Consider the following 17177-nt stretch of genomic DNA (forward strand, 5'->3'; position numbering starts at 1 on the left):
AAGGAAGACTGTAAACATAAGGATAAAACTAGCTTGGTGGATCTGAAAAGGTTATAAATTTTAATAAAAAATAAATTTAAAAAATGCAGAACAGTATAATAACAGAATATGATGTTTTCTCAGAGTCACAGAATCACAGAATTGTCTAGGTTGGAAGAGACCACCAAGATCACCTAGTCCAACCTCTGACCTAACACTAACAAGTCCTCCACTAAACCATATCACTAAGTTCAACATCTAAACATCTCTTAAAGACCTCCAGGGATGGTGACTCAACCACCTCCCTGGGCAGCCCATTCCAATGCCTAACAACCCTTTCAGTAAAGAAGTTCTTCCTAATATCCAACCTAAACCTCCCCTGGAGCAACTTTAGCCCATTCCCCCTCGTTCTGTCACCAGGCACACAGGAGAATAGACCAATCCCTACATCCCATTTTTAGAGTTTTGGTTGTTAGCAATTCTACATCACAGATCGACAACTTCCACATTTAGAAGTTTCATTTGCAACCAACCATAAGAGCTACAGACTGAAAAGAATTTAAAGGAAAGCTTCTAAGATTCCCAGGTACATAATGGTAGCTTTTGGGGGCTGGGGAGGGAAGGTCAAGCAGCTCACAATGAGCTGTGAATTTTGTTTGTCCTTCTCTGAGACTTTTATTTGTCCTTATCTTGCTCGTGTGTAAGGAACAGTGACAGGTCAGAGCAGATGGCTGAAGTCCCTGAGCTGGCAATTCTTTCTGGTAGCCGCCAAACTCTTTCCCTGAAGGGAGGCAATTTTGCCAGTAGTTATTTAATTAGTTTTCCTGCTTCATTAGGCAATTTCAATTGTCATACTCTGCTGAGTGAATTTTTTGCTGGTAAGTGGAAGACTTTTTTAAGCCTAAAAATGTCAGTTGAATCTTTCATTTATCACCAGTGCAAAGGCCAAGAAAATATATTTTGCATGACCAATTTTCTTGACAGCTTTGCAAGGCTGTTCTTGGTAAAGCTTGTTCTTGGAAGTAGCATACACAGGTTTCTGTAGCAAAATACAAATGTTTTGGAACATTTATTATGCAAGAAAAAATATATTTAATAATTTCTTCTTATTTATTTATTTATTCAATAAATGAAATCCTATTTCCAGCCAGTAAGAGCCAGTAAGAACACAGTCACAGGAAAAACTAATTTTAACTGTCCAGAATAATAAATACATAATAATAATAATAATAATAATAATAATAATAATTTTATAAAAGGTAGATCAATTAATTTTAAAATTTTAAAATTCTACCAGTTGCCCACCTGGGTCTTTTAAGGACTTACATTTCGCTGAAAAGCTAAAGCCTGTCTCCCTGGCAAAATGTCAGAAGCACAACTGCTTGTGTACGTTCCCCTCTGGTGGTGACTAGCACATACTGCAGAAAGCTGCAAATGCTGCCAAAGGGAAATATTAAATGGAAGTAAAAGGTACTTCACTGAAAAATTATCTTTATTTTTAATTTTAAGGAGTGAAATGTTTTGAAACAATGAGCTAGCTTAAACATTCTTTAGCGGTAGTTAACAAGTTGTCTGCTTAACTTTATCTTACTGCTATTTATTTTCTATATTACAAAAATCTCTTGCCAGGATCAAGGTCCTTTTTCAATGGCAACACATACTTAAGTGATATTTCTGGCTTGCTTCTTCCTGCACATAGCTGGTACTAAATTACAGCACTTAAAACTGCCCAGTAGGGATTTTCAAAGAAATAAAACATAAGCCATAGTAAGGTAGCTGGATGTAAAGCTGTTGAGGAGGAAAATGAAAATTTGTATTTGCTACATATTTAGAAAACATCTTTGACACTTTCAGCAGGAAAATCTTGAAGATTTATCAAAGTGACTGATAGAGCAGCATATGATATAGAACTGCTCGCAGGCATCAGGAACAGAGGGTAAGCCACAGTTTTAGAGTCAAAATGAAAGACATCAACTAAAAACTACAAGCCTGTTCAATATATCATCAATTAAGCAATGTTCTGTTTCAAAGATTGCCAAAAGTCTCTGAAAGTAAAAAACTTAGGACATACAGATCAGTAGGAAACCTCTTTAAAGAGCAGAAAAAGGGCAAAGGTTTGCATTCATAACAATAGGAGAATAGAAAACTTAAGTACTGCTCAATTCAGTAAAATTAAGACCAAACGTAGCTTTTCCAGAATATTCCTTATATTCTTACAGATGACATCAAGAAGGACACTTGTTAATGATTTTTTCAGTAATTGAGGAAAAAGCTCAAGGAAGCTAGGGAATAGTCTCTTTTATTGAGATAGACATGGCTCAGCTCATTTAGCAGTTATTATTTTCAATAATAACAATTATCGTTACTATTCTTATTACTGTTTCTCCTTCTGTTCTGTGCCAGGTTATTATGCAGATATCCACTTTTCTACCAAGTGACTCTCTGCTGAGTAAAGTGCTCAGTGTTTCCCCTTGTAGGAAAGGGATCCACATATGACTCCATTTCTCCTCTCTCTTCCTTTTAACCAAAGCATTTGCTTTTATGAATTTCATTCAAAATATCAGCATTTAAATTTTTTTTGTCATGACAGTCAGAACAAAAAAGTGAGTGATATGTTATACACTTTTAAGGGATACTGTCAACCAGCCCATCAACTTATAGAAATTACATGTATTTAATTGGCAGGATGAGATGGGTGTGCTGAGGTGCTAAGCTTAGTCTGCTCTTTTTATTATTTTTGGTTTCCAGCAAAATTAAAAGGTTACTGTCTTCAGTCCACTGGCCCACTATTAATTTTTCATCAAACATTCATTATCCCATTATTATGTCTGCTTGGATCAAAGTACAGAATTGCATGGTGAGACCTATCATATTCTACAACAAAATTTATGTGTATTTAGTACAATCCTCAAATCTCCTTGGCATTGAATAAAGTATATTCAAAGCATAACCAGGGTCTTAGCTTCCCGCAGGCATAAAAATTTAATTTGACACACAGCCAGAGTCTTTCTTTTAGAGGGAAATAGGAGGCAATAACACTGGGCAGAATGATTTCACCAATCATCTTTCCAAATATTGATATTGCTCCCTTTCCTTCTCAGAGTTTTCTCCCTTAGATACAAAGTGAGGGTGTTCAGCAACCAGCTAGTAGAAAGTCTCCATGAAAATACCTTGCTACAACAAGTCCCAAAAATTTACATACTTTCCTCCTCTTCCTGCTCACAGTCTTTTTGGATTACAGATCAGAAACTGATTTTGGAGCACTACTCTGAAACTAATAACGTTAAGCTAAATTGTTGTCCTTGTTTGCTGTGAGTAGTTTGAACAGTGCTTTAATGAATCTCAGGATAATATTTATGTTTTGATCTATTACAATTCCTATTTTATTGTTTAAGAGTGTGGAGCTGAACACAATCATCAATTTGTCCAAGTTACAGAATTCCAAAAACTCAAACATACATTGTAAATTCAGCTTAGGAAAAGTCATAAGAAAGCCTTTCCAAGGTGAGGATTCCCTCCCTGTTGAACAACAACAACAGAAACAACAAAAATTGTTGTAAGACTGTCAAAAACAGAACTTTTATTCTTTTCATTCCAGATGAAAATAAACAGTTACAATCTTGTGATCCTTCATGCAGGACCTGTGACAAATCTGCTAAAGTGTGTACTTCATGTCCAGAAGGTAAGAGACTTCCTCTTCTTTGGGTTTTGCAAGAGGTTAAAATATTTTATGTCTTACACACTTCAAGGGAATATTTTCATTTATTGTCATTCATTCATTGATTGGCAGCTTAAAGCATAGGTAATCAGATAATCAGGAGCTGAAGTTAAGCATCAGCTAGGAAAAAAGCACATGCCTTTAGAAATAAGGGGGGGGGGGGGGAAGTGAAGTGGAAGTTGAACCTATTCTCTCTTTTTTGTATTGTAGACATGATGCAGGAATTACTGAACAGGGATTTATTCAGGAAGATGTACTAGATAATCCTGATGATTCTTCCTAACCTTAAATTTCAGTGAAGGATGAGCAAAATACTTTGGGAAATGGCTTAGAGAATGTTTTATTCATCTTTTTAGGCACCAAAAATCCAAACTTCCAGGAAGATGAAAGTATTTTTTATATCCATCCAAGACAGGAATCTTCTGGGTATAGTTCTAACTGGTGTTTTTCCCCACCTGGGTTGCTCTTTTGTCAGGAAATTTTCTTATCCATGACACGTGTGTCTCCCAGTGCCCTCAACAAACTTTTGCCAATGTTGAAAGTGGAAAGTGCGAGATGTGCATGGACAGTTGCGAGGTGTGCTCCGACCTCTGGCACTGCCAGAAGTGTCAGGTTGAACAAGACCAGCCCTTCTTTCTCCACAAAGGCAGATGCTTACAGGAATGCCCTGAGTAAGTAGCTCCCGTCACGACTGCTCCTTATTTCCTCACTGTGCTGCTTCTCATCATAGCTTTGATCCATTATTAAGCTTTCAAGGGGGAGCTTAATGTAACCTTACCTAGGAGAGACTACCACAAGGTAAAAGTCATTTTCAGCTTGCCTGAGTAAACAGCATTTTCTACAGTTTAGAGAAGTGAAAACTCAAAAGTAAAACTATATAGGAAATCCTGTGACAGATGGTCCCACTAACTTCAATAAGGCCACAGTGCTTTCAGCTATACTTTGAAGTGGCTGGCAGTAAGCCTCTAGTTCTTCTCCTAACCAGTCCTTTTCTCAGAGTACGGGTGTGAACCCACAGGGTGGATGTCTCAGAGTCCTGATATGGAAATATAGTGCCTAGTGAGGGATGTTTCTCCTTGGCTTACATCCCTTGCTTTTTCCTCTAACAAATTAAATTCAAAAAGATTCCCATTTGATTGCAATGGCTTGGATCAGGCACTTGACTATATCAGGTTCTCCTGTTGTGTGTGCTTTCATTGTTAACATTCATCACACCTAAATATATACATAAAAACTGTGCTATGCAGTATGAAGATCTTGCTTGGTTACTCTTTCTCTTAAGAAAAATGTCCAGCTTCTGCTTTTCTTATTACCAAAACAAATTCTTTGGCAGTACTTTCCTGCTAACTTTATCACATAAGTCAATAAGGGCCACTGGAGCAGATTCTGATCATTGTGCTTCAGGGCAAATGCAAAGTAGCTACACTAAAATCTACTCTAGTCCAGAAAAAAATATATATATAAAACAAAAACTCTGTCAAAAAATCAAAGTAATATTTTGGTGGCAATATGTTTGTTTTCAGTATTCATTCGCTTCTTTTACCCCACACAGTTTCAATATAACACAATTAAACCTTTTCATATATCATCACTCTTTTCAGTTGCTATTACCCCCATTTTTTTCCAAATTCCAGGCTATAAATAACGTCTTTCCAGGCATTATTCAGCAAAGTTTACTAGACTTAAACTCTGGTATCAGCCTCTGACAAAGTTCTTCAGGCTTAACTACTCTCCACTGGGGCAGAGGATTAAGGAAGGATTTTTTTTAGTGTTTGTTTGGAACTTTGAGCATATTGTAGGGGATGGAAAGGGTTGACTTGCTGCACTGATAACTTCTGACAGAGGATTTTGAAAGACTGAGGTAGATGTGTACTTGAGACTGGAACAAGAGAATAAGCTGAGAAATAGTTGCAGAATTATGAAAAAGGTCAGGAGTAAAAAAGAGGTAAGATAAGAATAGATGGCAGGAACAGCTCTTCTATTTTTTCTCTAGCCTTTCTCCTAACACATCTCCCCAGCCGGTCTTTGGGAAAGTCACAAGTCACCTGTGGAAAGGAGAGGACTTTCTTCCCCCTTTCTCCCGCCCAGCCAGGGCTATTAATGTGAAATACATATTCTGCATTCTAAGTCAACTTCTTCTGTATTTTTAATCAAAGTCTGTATACATATGGATTAACAATCATCTGAAAGCACAGACTTGCTTCTCCCTCTATCTTCTAACCTTTTGGTTTTGACGGTGTAGGCAGACTGGATTGCATCCAGCCTTTTCTTTTATTCCTCGTCTCCTAAAACACGGGCCGACTTCCTTTTTAAGTCTTCTTTATGGTTATAGTCACAACATGGGTTGTCTACAGCAGCTCTCACACCACCGATGCCATCAAATGTGCTCTCTCTTCCCTGTCTCCAGCTTGCTGCCACCAGATACAGGTGTTTCTTAGACATTATGGTTTTGTTGTGGTTTTGTTTGTTTTTTCTTGGGACAAACCAAGAAAACAGTGGGAAAGGAAGTCCAGCATCCCTTAGAGTAGGTACAAAATGAAGGGAAGGCCTCCCTTCATGGTACTAACATGCAGGTTTTCTGCTTGCAGTCATAGGGGATGTAATCAAGTAGAGAACAGGCAACTGGCTTGAGAAACCTGTTTGATACACTGAAATGAGTGTGCTGGGAATGTCACATAGTCTCACAAATGCTTATGATTATTACAGCCTGGACTGTTTGATAAATGTACACTGACCAACACTTTGTTTTGTGATTATTTTCACTTAATAGGGGATACTTTAATGACTCTGGGACTTGCAAGGAATGCAGTGAATCCTGTAAGACATGCATGGGAAATGCCACCAAATGTCAGTCCTGTAAAAGTCCTTTGCTTCTGGAGCAGTGGGAATGTAAACCTACCTGTTCAGAGAGACATTTTGCCTTTGATGGAATCTGTAAACATTGCCCCGAAATGTGTCAGGAGTGCATTCACAGTGAAACGTGCAAAGGTATTACAAAGAACTGTTTGTGACTTGGCTTAAATCTATCTAGATCTGTGTAGAAGCAGACTGATGGAAACACAGACCTGACAAAGGATCTGTAAGAAGAAAAAAAAAAAAAAAGAAAGAAAGAAACAAAAAAGTAAAGTTGTTTCACAACGCTTTCCCTGTTCCTGTAGTCCATCAGAGATTTATGTTTTTTTGATGCTGATTTAGTGTATCCATGCCTAAATACTTACATACACACATACACCACAGTGAAATAAGAATGTTTCTTTCCTAGTTTGGTTGAATGTTTAATCTCTTTGCCATTTTTGCCAATGACTACTCATGGTGGAGAATGAAACTTCTCTAATGAAACATATCTAGTAATGCATGATTAGAAAAAGCTTCGATATACTGGTGAATCTTAGTCTACGCACAAAAATTTCCAGGATAGTTAATATTGAGCAACCATTCTGGAAACATAAACACGGAAGGAAAAGAAAAATATAAACAACATTACTAAATCAAGTACTCATAATAATATTAGCAGCTGAACCCGACCTTTATGCAAAGCCAAAACTCCAGGTCAACTATTCCAGCGAGATTCATATTTTAACAAAAAAACAAGTTCAGATATGAACATCCCTGATTTCACAGGAAGTTAATAATACAGATATAGTATTGCAGCAGAAGTCCACCTGTACACAGCAGCAGCATGGTTTAGTTAATATGAGCAAAGCCAAACAGCTGACTTGGTTTCTCAGACCCTTAATGTAACACAGAAGATACTTCATGAAGGCTGTGCCATGATGGGCAAGTTGGAGGGGAAGAGTTAGAAGAGAAAGCACTACCTTCCCAAACTGTCCACTTATGTCCTGTTGTGACATGTACTGCAGGGTTTGGTGTTTCCTAGGATTTCTCCACTCCCTCACTTACTGAAGTCAGAATTATCCGCCCTTTTTCTTACCTGATGTTTGTTGTTCTCTGTAGAATGCATGGATGAGTTCCTCCTGCACGAAGGGAAGTGTGTGGAGGACTGCCCTTCCCACTTCTATGCTGAAGAGAAACACTGCTTTCCCTGCCATGAACACTGCAAGGATTGTGATGGACCAGACTCAGATGACTGTACTGAGTGTGCCATCAGCTACTTCGTCCTCTATGGTGGCATGTGTTTTGAAGACTGCCCCGAAGGGACTTATTATGAAAAAGAGACAGAAGATTGTCAAGGTTGGCAGCTGTTGTTTTCTCCAGAATGGCACAGAGATACAAGTAGACTGGCTAAAGATGATTCCTAAAGGACGTGAGAGCGATGGCTATGGCTGTCAGTGTCCTGGCAATTGAGGGGATAGCAAAGGCAGGAAAAAAAAAAAAAAAAAAAAGAGAGAGAGAGAGAGAGAAAATCCAGAGAGGGAGATATCAAAACTAGGTGTGTTCAATGTTACTAGCAACTAAGCAACTATTCTGGTAAAATGCTGAGTGTAGTTGGAGACGGTATGTTGCAAACCACTGCTCTGCAAAAGCAGTGCCAGAGCAAAAGGAAGTCTTAGGAACTAGCTGCATAAGTCTGAAAATGATAAATGGTTTGACTATATAGGAGCAGATGTTTCTCTCATTTCCCTCAGCCTCTCACCCTCAGATGAAGGCTGTTCCTTGAATTTGAAATAATAATTTGAAAATGTAACAAGAAATGGTGACTTTCCTACTGTTTGTCCCTTCCAGCATGCAATAGGACATGCCAGACTTGTTCGTCTTCCACTGCCTGCCTTACTTGCAGAAATGGCCTGATCCTGAGCCACAACGGGCACTGTGTGGCATCTGGATACTGTTCTCATACTGAGTACTATGACCAGAACACTCAGACCTGCAAGCTTTGTCATAAGAAATGCTTTCGTTGCTCAGGACCAACTGAACACCAGTGTCTTGGCTGTGCAAATAACCGCTACCTTCTCAGTAAGTGTCTTGATCCTCCTTCTAGACTTCATTCTACACCAAGAACATGAAGTAAGTTTCCATCACATTCATGAAATATGTAGACATATTTGCTTGAGACAATCTACACATTCCAAAGTTGACTTGACAAGTAGATGACTTGTGCAGTGGCAACTACTTTTTGCAGAGCTACCTGGAAACTCTTCAAAAAAATGGAAAATATTGTCGTTCTGGCATCTGCCACTCACTGGGGCCAAAGGAAGTCTAAGTAGCAGCAAAGTCCACTGTTAAACAAACCATTTTTTTTAATCACTCCATACTTACTGTCACTCTTTCTTTCTAGAAGGGAATTAAAAAGTCCAGAGGGACAAATTTATAACTTTTTTTTTTTTTGTAAGCTCACAATTTTCGTGTTGGCTTGTTGAATCCCTGTAGATACCTGATGAACAAAGAAATAATTAAACAGAACTGTTAAAAATTTGTCCCTGGATCACTAGAACAGTCTCTAGTGGATGGCTGAGATACAAAACTACTTTCCTTTTCTGAGTTTGGGGGAAAAAACTTTATTGTTTCAGGAACAAATTGGTAGAAAGTATAAGATACCAGAATTTAAACTTCACTTATTTGCATATTTTTTTTAAAAAGGCAAAGAAAAAATTGTGAGGAAAACTAATTTAAATGATCTTCCATGCGGGAAAAATCTAAAGAAAGCCTGAAGCGAAGATGACTCTAAGCTGAGTCTAATCTGATGTAGGTTTTGCATTCTTAAATTTCTGAGGTCTTATATCAGACGTATTTTTACACAAACACACTCTGCAGTTTTATACCATGGCTATTGAAAAAGCCAATGGAAATATGGAAATAAACAATGTAGACTGTACAAACATGTGGAAAGAAATAGAGAAAGAGAGAAAGAGAGAAAGAAAGAGAGAGAGAGAGAGAGAAAGAGAGAAAGAGAGAGAGAGAGAGAAAGAAAGAAAGAGAAAGAAAGAAAGAAAGAAAGAAAGAAAGAAAGAAAGAAAGAAAGAAAGAAAGAAAGAAAGAAAAAGAAAGAAAGAAAGAAAAAGAAAGAAAGAAAGAAAGAAAGAAAGAAAGAAAGAAAGAAAGAAAGAGAAAGAAAAAGAAAAAAAGAAAGAAAGAAAGAAAGAAAGAAAGAAAGAAAGAAAGAAAGAAAGAAAGAAAGAAAGAAAGAAAGAAAGAAAGAAAGAAAGAAAGAAAAAGAAAAAGGAAGGAAGGAAGAAAGAAAGGAAAAGGAAGGAAGGAAGGAAGGAAGGAAGGAAGGAAGGAAGGAAGGAAGGAAGGAAGGAAGGAAGGAAGGAAGGAAGGAAGGAAAGAAAGAAAGAAAGAAAGAAAGAAAGAAAGAAAGAAAGAAAGAAAGAAAGAAAGAAAGAAAGAAAGAAAGAAAGAAAGAAAGAAAGAAAGAAAGAAAGAAAGAAAAAGAAAAAGGAAGGAAGGAAGAAAGAAAGGAAAAGGAAGGAAGGAAGGAAGGAAGGAAGGAAGGAAGGAAGGAAGGAAGGAAGGAAGGAAGGAAGGAAGGAAGGAAGGAAGGAAGGAAAAGAAAGAAAGAAAGAAAGAAAGAAAGAAAGAAAGAAAGAAAGAAAGAAAGAAAGAAAGAAAGAAAGAAAGAAAGAAAGAAAAAGAAAAAGGAAGGAAGGAAGAAAGAAAGGAAAAGGAAGGAAGGAAGGAAGGAAGGAAGGAAGGAAGGAAGGAAGGAAGGAAAGAAAGAAAGAAAGAAAGAAAGAAAGAAAGAAAGAAAGAAAGAAAGAAAGAAGAAAGAAAGAAAGAAAGAAAGAAAGAAAGAAAGAAAGAAAGAAAGAAAGAAAGAAAGAAAGACAGAGAGAAAGAGAGAAAGAGAGAAAGAGAGAAAGAGAGAGAGAGAGAGAGAAAGAAAGAAAGAAAGAAAGAAAGAAAGAAAGAAAGAAAGAAAGAAAGAAAGAAAGAAAGAAAAGAAAAAGAAAGGAAGAGAAAGAGAGGAAGAGTGGAAGAGAGGAAGAGACAGACAAAGAGACAAAGAGAGAAAGAGAGAAAGAAAGAGAGAGAGAAGAAAAGAGTATGTTAGGAAGCACGTTTCTGTGCCCACTTATAACCTAAGCAACAAAATTATGGAGAAGCTAGACAATTATTAATCACATCTCTCTTAGCATAGTGCACTTGCACTTATTTGAATCAGCCCTAACTTCTCATCCCAGATTTATATCCTGCTAATGATGCTCTGGTATCTCAGTGAAACAATGAGATGTGCCTGGTACATTTGGCAGTATTGGAGGCATTTATTCCCATAACACAAAGCAACAGTTACACACAGGTGTAAAGACCAATGAACATATGCCACTTTAGAGTTACCAACAGATTAATCATATACACAGAATTCAATTAGGCTGACACTTAAGAGTGAAAAAAATAGGGAAAATGGTTATGCCAGTAGCAAGTTTCTTCATTATTATTTCTTCTTTTTCATATTCTGAACAAAATCACAGCTGTTCATTATTATGATTATGCATTTATCTTGCCTAAAGATAAGTAATTTTCTGTTCTGAAGAGCCTGCTAATTTACACCAACCACAGAAATGAGGACGAACTGACAAGGCTTAGAAGAACAAAAAATTGTTACAATGTCACAGCGTCCCCTTTTCTTGCTCTCATACAAGTGCTAACAGCATGTCCTGCTAGAGAATTTGCTCTCGCAGAGCTGTAAGTTAATTCATACCAGCAAATGTTGAATATGACCTGATATTTTGCATTGCTGTCTGTGCAGATACAACCTGTGTTGAAACATGCCCAGATGGATATTATGCTGACAGTGACGAGGGATGGTGTTCCCCATGCCATAGCGCCTGTGCCACCTGCAGTGGAAAACACAGCTCGCAGTGCCTTTCCTGCAAACCAGGCTGGTACAGACAAGGAAAAGGATGTGTAAACCAATGTCCATCGGGGTAAGGTCCTAGATCTTTACCTAAGAGCTACATCACAGAGAGTACTTGGAGAAATTAGATCATTCTACCCCATTCTATTTTAGAGTCACATAGAATTGAATTACATTTCTGGGTGAAAATTTATTGCATTGTACCAGCACAGAGGTGGTAGAAAACGTTCCCTCACAGCTTAAAACTAGAAAGTTTGTTACTAAACTGGGAGCAGTATGATGTGATGTGGGCATTCTCACACTCTGTGGATGCTCTTAGGTTATATAGAACAGAGTGAAGCAGAATAAATATGCTAAATTATCCCCTCAAGTCAGCTTGAGCAGAGGAAGAAGTGCAACTTGCTTCAGGCATGCTTGCAGGCTCCACTTAACCTGGACGAGATTACTTTTGCATTAAGTGAATGCTTAATAGATCATAATAAAAACAATGATTAAAACATAATTTAACTGAGGATTCAAAATCCTAGGTAGTAACTTCATTAATATGAATCCTTTTAATTTAAAAATGTGAATTCTTTGAGCTCTTGTGGCTATGTCATGAAAATTCAAACCTGGAATGTGGAGGTATGATTTGTGGCTCAGGTCCATTTCATTCTGCAGTAAGTGCAATCGTGCTGTCTGTTAAATTCGGTTATCATCCCACTAAACTTGAAGACTCTAATGACCATCTCAACACAGCCACAGTGCAGCTATTGCTCTTTTTCCTTAGACTGCATAGCTGCAGTGAACCAACTGATCCTCTGTTGGTATCGTCTGGCTAAGCCTGTTTGTTGAGTTGATCTGTCCGATCTGTTTCAGCTATTTTGCACAAAACTCCACTGGATCATGTGAGCGATGCCACAAGGGCTGTAAGGAGTGTATGGGGCCTCAACAGACTGACTGCCTTTTCTGTGATACATATTTCTACCTGTTGCGCTCCAAGAACCAATGTGTTAGCTCCTGTCCTGAATACTACTATGAAAACACGGACGACAATGTCTGTGAAAGATGCCACCCATCCTGTCGAACTTGTCAAGGTAAAAACAGGCATTCTGCTTTGACAAAAAAAGGGATTATTGAAACCACTGTCAAGGATTATCAAGGCACCTGCTATCTCTTTTCTTTTTCTCCCTCAGCTCCAAGATTTGGAAGCACGTCATGCAGAGGCGTGCCATGCATATACCTACCAACATGTCAATGATCTCAGTAGCTGCAGCGGGCGGCAAAGCCCTCTGCAGGGGCTACCAGTTCCCCCAGACCCCAGGGTCACTCACTTTGTTGTAGGCTCCATGCTGCCACCTTACCTTTAATGTATTGATTGACCAAGATCAAAGCAAGGATATGAATTCCCACCAAGCTCCCTACAGGGCTGCCTGCAGGCACAGAGCGCAAGCGTGAAAGCAGACACACGACGGGAGGGCTGGGATTGAGTCCCCAGCAAAGGGAAACAAACCAACAACAGTAATTAACTATTAAGTCAGCCAGGCCTCTCTCAAAGATGCTCATCCACTTCAAAATAAAAGGGCTCTGTTGCATACAGAGCTAGGCCCTCCCTGTTTCTTGCACAAACACTGAATAATATCTCACTCTTTGAGCTAACCTACTATGTGTTACTCTGTGAAAGCCAAGTAATTTATGTCTAACCACAGACCTTTACAGACTGTAAAGGAAAGATAAGAAAATCAAAAGCTAGCAACACTTAAAATAAGAATAAGGCCATAAAGCATATCTTCAGGGTTAAAAAAAGCAATGTGATGTCTGCTGTTTTTAATAAGGTTAAGTATTTTTCAAACTTTACTTTGGGAGACCATCTGTTTTGCTCTGTGACACACTTACACATTCAGTCTCTTCTTTTCCCTAAATTATACTGCATCAGATTCAGAACAGGGCAGCATTAATCCCGTTGGACCCATTTGTTGGACTACTGTACATGAGCATCATCAGATGACAGCTAGCATGTGCCACTCTGCAGCTCAGACTACACCGTACTGCAACATATCAAAATTGCTTTGGATAGTGGATCAATTGGATAGCATAGACGGCTACATAACAATATTTAAAATTGTGGAAATAACTCCAAGAGTGAAGCCACCTTCAAGAACTATCAAAGCGTAACTGCATAACAACATTATAACAAATAACAGAAAAATTTTGGCTCAGACTTGGGTAAAAATATTGTCATTTTAATTTCCAGACTAATTCCAGTCATTGACTTTTACTTTATTCATGATAAATGTTACAGAAGAGATTTTCTATTCTAATTAAAGAGACACTAAGATGAAAAACAAGGCTATCCTTCTAAACAACAAATATTAGATGTTCTGAAACGCATCTGCATTGCTGAGATATAGGCAAAAAAGTGATGTGGTGTCTCTTGTTTCTCAAAACCAGGTAGGCAAACCCTATATTGCTCAGGAAAAGAACACATAGTAAATTTGCTGGGTCATGGAAGGTTGCTAACTTCACCTGTTTAGCTTCTGCTGACAAGAACTACCAGCATTTACATTTTCTTCCTTTCAGACAGTGGTAGAAAACATTTAGTTGCAGGGAACTGGACACATGCATTTTAATACGTGATTCTTAACATATGAAAAAACATTCACTTCAGTGTTTCACGGAAACACTACAGGCAGCATCTGCTTTCAAAAAGACTCACAAAAGACACACAAAGTGCATGTGATGATCTCTTTGCACCTAGTGAAGAACTTTTTTCCTATACAACTAAAAAATTTGTTTTGCTATTTAAACATAAATGGACTTTGATTCATTGTGGTTTGAAAAGGGCTAGCTAGTAGGCCTAATACTTACTGGTTTTGCAAAGAGCATTTGGCTAAGGTTTCCCACAACTTTACTTTAGAACACTGATCTAATTGATCCTACTGAGCACCTGAGCTTCCCTGTACAACTGATTCCCTAGTCATCTTTTCATGAATATCAAAACACATAAGAAAAATACACTTCAAGCACTAGGTCTAAGCTCTTTAATAGCATTTTAATACCAGCTTCTTCAAACAGTACTCCCTACTGCTGATTCTTGAAGATGACAAGTATCCCTTTTCTTTGGTGGTGGTGGTGGTGAGAATATTTTTAAAAGGAAGTTAAATGACAATATTTCCTGGTCTAATACTGTTGGTTTATTTTCCTTTCTAGGTAAAGAAGCATTCAGCTGCACATCTTGCGTATGGAGCTACAGTTTGTTAGGTGGAATGTGCAACTCAGACTGTTTTGTGGGTAGCTACAAAGTCGAAGATGCATCAGGACAAGAGGTAATATTTGTAGGCATTTTTTTCTGTGATTAGCATGCTGAACTTCAACTTCTGAACACAACACAAACACAGAATGTTCTTCCCTGAGTTTTCAAGATTTCTTGCCTTTAAATTTGCTTACTTTTTTCTTCCATTGATAGGGAAGCATTGTTTCTCTTTCGGTATCTTTCTACTACAGAGTAATTCTCTACCAGTAAATACAAAGATACTACTTTGCCAAAGATGATACCAAAGCTAAGTGAACAAAATCAGCTACATTTGTAATAGAGCATTTCTTTTCTTCAAGTATAACTGAGACTTACCCAGGGATTTCTGCTGCTCTGTTTGTAAGAAATCACATCACATTCCTGATTGACAGCAATGCTAGTAGAAATCTCTAGTGAAAAGACAGGCTGAAGTTGACAGACCTATATGTTTAGCAGAATAGGGCCACGGCTAGGTTTGAGTCTGTGCCACAAGTCTGGGCATTCCTGCTTCAGACTTCCATACCAACTACCTTCCAGAGTTGTTTATTCATGAATATAGCAGCATGGCAAGCCAGCTGGCCTGAGATGCTGCATACTCTGAAGTCTCTGGCCTGAAATTTCCTGTAGCAGAACTGCTGCATAACTGCCAACCTGAAAAAACAGCCTAAGAGCTGAAGACCACAGAGGTCCACAGTTTTTGAAAGGGCTTTGACTCTCCAGACCTACTGCTATGACCCCACAACTTGTCCAAGCTCTTAGATTCAGGACAAGCAGCCCTCTGTAGCAAGCAGAGATCAAGACTGATGAAAGGTTATTGGTGTTTCCAGATCCTCATACTGAGTATGTGATCCTGGCCCCAAGACAGAAAATCAGCTAATTTTTCCCAGTAGGCCAGGAAATGCAAACACTGGAAGCCCTGAATTACCTGACATCAGAGCTTACTAAGAAGTAGATATGACAGTGATGAGCTCCAGTTGTCTTTGTATACAGAGGCTCCCAGAAGCCTTTCTGGAATTTGAGAGGAGTTTTTGAATCTAAGATGTTTCTGTGAAACAGAACCAATGCAATCTAATAAAAATTTGCTTTGCTAGAAATTTTCCACCCAGCTTTATTTCTTATTTCTGCTCCTTCCCACGCCGCAAAGGGAATTTATTCTCTCATCATTCCCCACCCCTCATCCCCCCCGAATATTTTGTTTGGTTTCTTGCACCTCAGTTATTTTTAATTATATTCTTAAGTACTGTTCTTAAAGGCTACTTTAAAATCATTAGTGCCAAAGAACCACAAATCTGCCAGTATGGGTCTAGCAAAACATAAAATACATTCTGACCAGAAAGCTTATAGTCCATATGAATTTTAGCTAGCTGCCTAGCTAGGTCAGATCCCTAACTAAGCTCCTACAACACTTTATCCCCCCTCCCTACAAGCAGATCACTGAGAAGCTAGGAGGTATGAACCAAATTTCAATTTTCCTACTCCCTACTCAATTTTACAATTGACACCCCTGGTGTCCAGACGTGACCACCCAGACAGTGAATGACAGCACAGACCTGTCAGGTGAGGTCCAAGGGAGCCGAAAAGAAAGGCGTGTTGCTTGTGTTCTGTGTCTGAAGGAGGATGAGCCCAAGTGTGAGAGCTGTGACAGCACGTGCACAGAGTGCAAGGGACCTGGGCCTCTCAACTGCACCATCTGCCCAGCCGGTGCGCAGCTCTACCTCGAGGAAGGTCGCTGCCTGCCCTGCTGCAGGGACCCCGACCCAGAAGCCATCCCAGAGTGCTGTGACTGCAGTGAAACGCAAGGTAGGACCATCCCGAAGGGCAGCCGTGCTGCTCGTGTGCTTAATTTGGACATTTAGAAATGGAAAAAATTTAGACTGACGCTTAGAATGAAAAGTGAAAAACAGCAAAAATGCACTGTAATTACCTCGTGTATTTCTACTGCTCCATCATTAGAATAGAAATGCTTTACCCAAATAACAGCAATTGCAACTGGCGTGGGAGTTACTCTCACCTATTGTGCCAAATGGCCAAGCATTTCATGAAACAGTTGACTGGGACATGCTTCCTTCAGTGGATAGCAAACTGCATGGACCCATTCTAAGCTCGTCATATCAAAATCACACCGTTGACTTCTAAATAGCTACAGCATTTCATACAAGGGACAACCTGTAGGTTGGAAAAATGTTTTTACTAGACCAAACTGATACAATTCTGAAAAACAGTCAGGGTACACAACTTGTCATTAAGTCATCCTAGCTGCCAGAAAGTTAAAAAGCATAAATATAACAGGGGGGTGCTATGTTTCTTGCCTAGGCTTAAGGAGTAGGTTTGTGTTTGTGTGCCTATTAGCATTTCTGCTTCTTTCTGATTACTCCTAATCTAATAAAGAAATATAGCTGTCCCAACAGCCTTACTTACCTCCTCATACCATCACAGCTAGAAGAACATAATTG

The 17177-nt window shown here is 38.7% G+C and overlaps 1 protein-coding gene across 1 annotated transcript in view; it reads left to right on the forward strand.

The window, feature by feature from the left end:
* Positions 1-17177, forward strand: part of LOC310889516 (proprotein convertase subtilisin/kexin type 5-like) — a 49396-nt gene that overhangs the window by 28942 nt on the left and 3277 nt on the right. The window contains exons 8-16 of the mRNA XM_083817085.1: positions 3578-3661; positions 4173-4368; positions 6468-6685; positions 7652-7888; positions 8381-8611; positions 11346-11523; positions 12312-12529; positions 14643-14758; positions 16338-16524. Of these exons, the coding sequence (XP_083673211.1) occupies positions 3578-3661; positions 4173-4368; positions 6468-6685; positions 7652-7888; positions 8381-8611; positions 11346-11523; positions 12312-12529; positions 14643-14758; positions 16338-16524 (1665 nt within the window). The remainder of the gene's footprint in view (positions 1-3577; positions 3662-4172; positions 4369-6467; positions 6686-7651; positions 7889-8380; positions 8612-11345; positions 11524-12311; positions 12530-14642; positions 14759-16337; positions 16525-17177) is intronic.

This window comes from Anser anser (assembly GCF_964211835.1).
Source record: "Anser anser genome assembly, chromosome: Z".
In the NCBI taxonomy this organism is placed as follows: Eukaryota; Metazoa; Chordata; class Aves; order Anseriformes; family Anatidae; genus Anser; species Anser anser.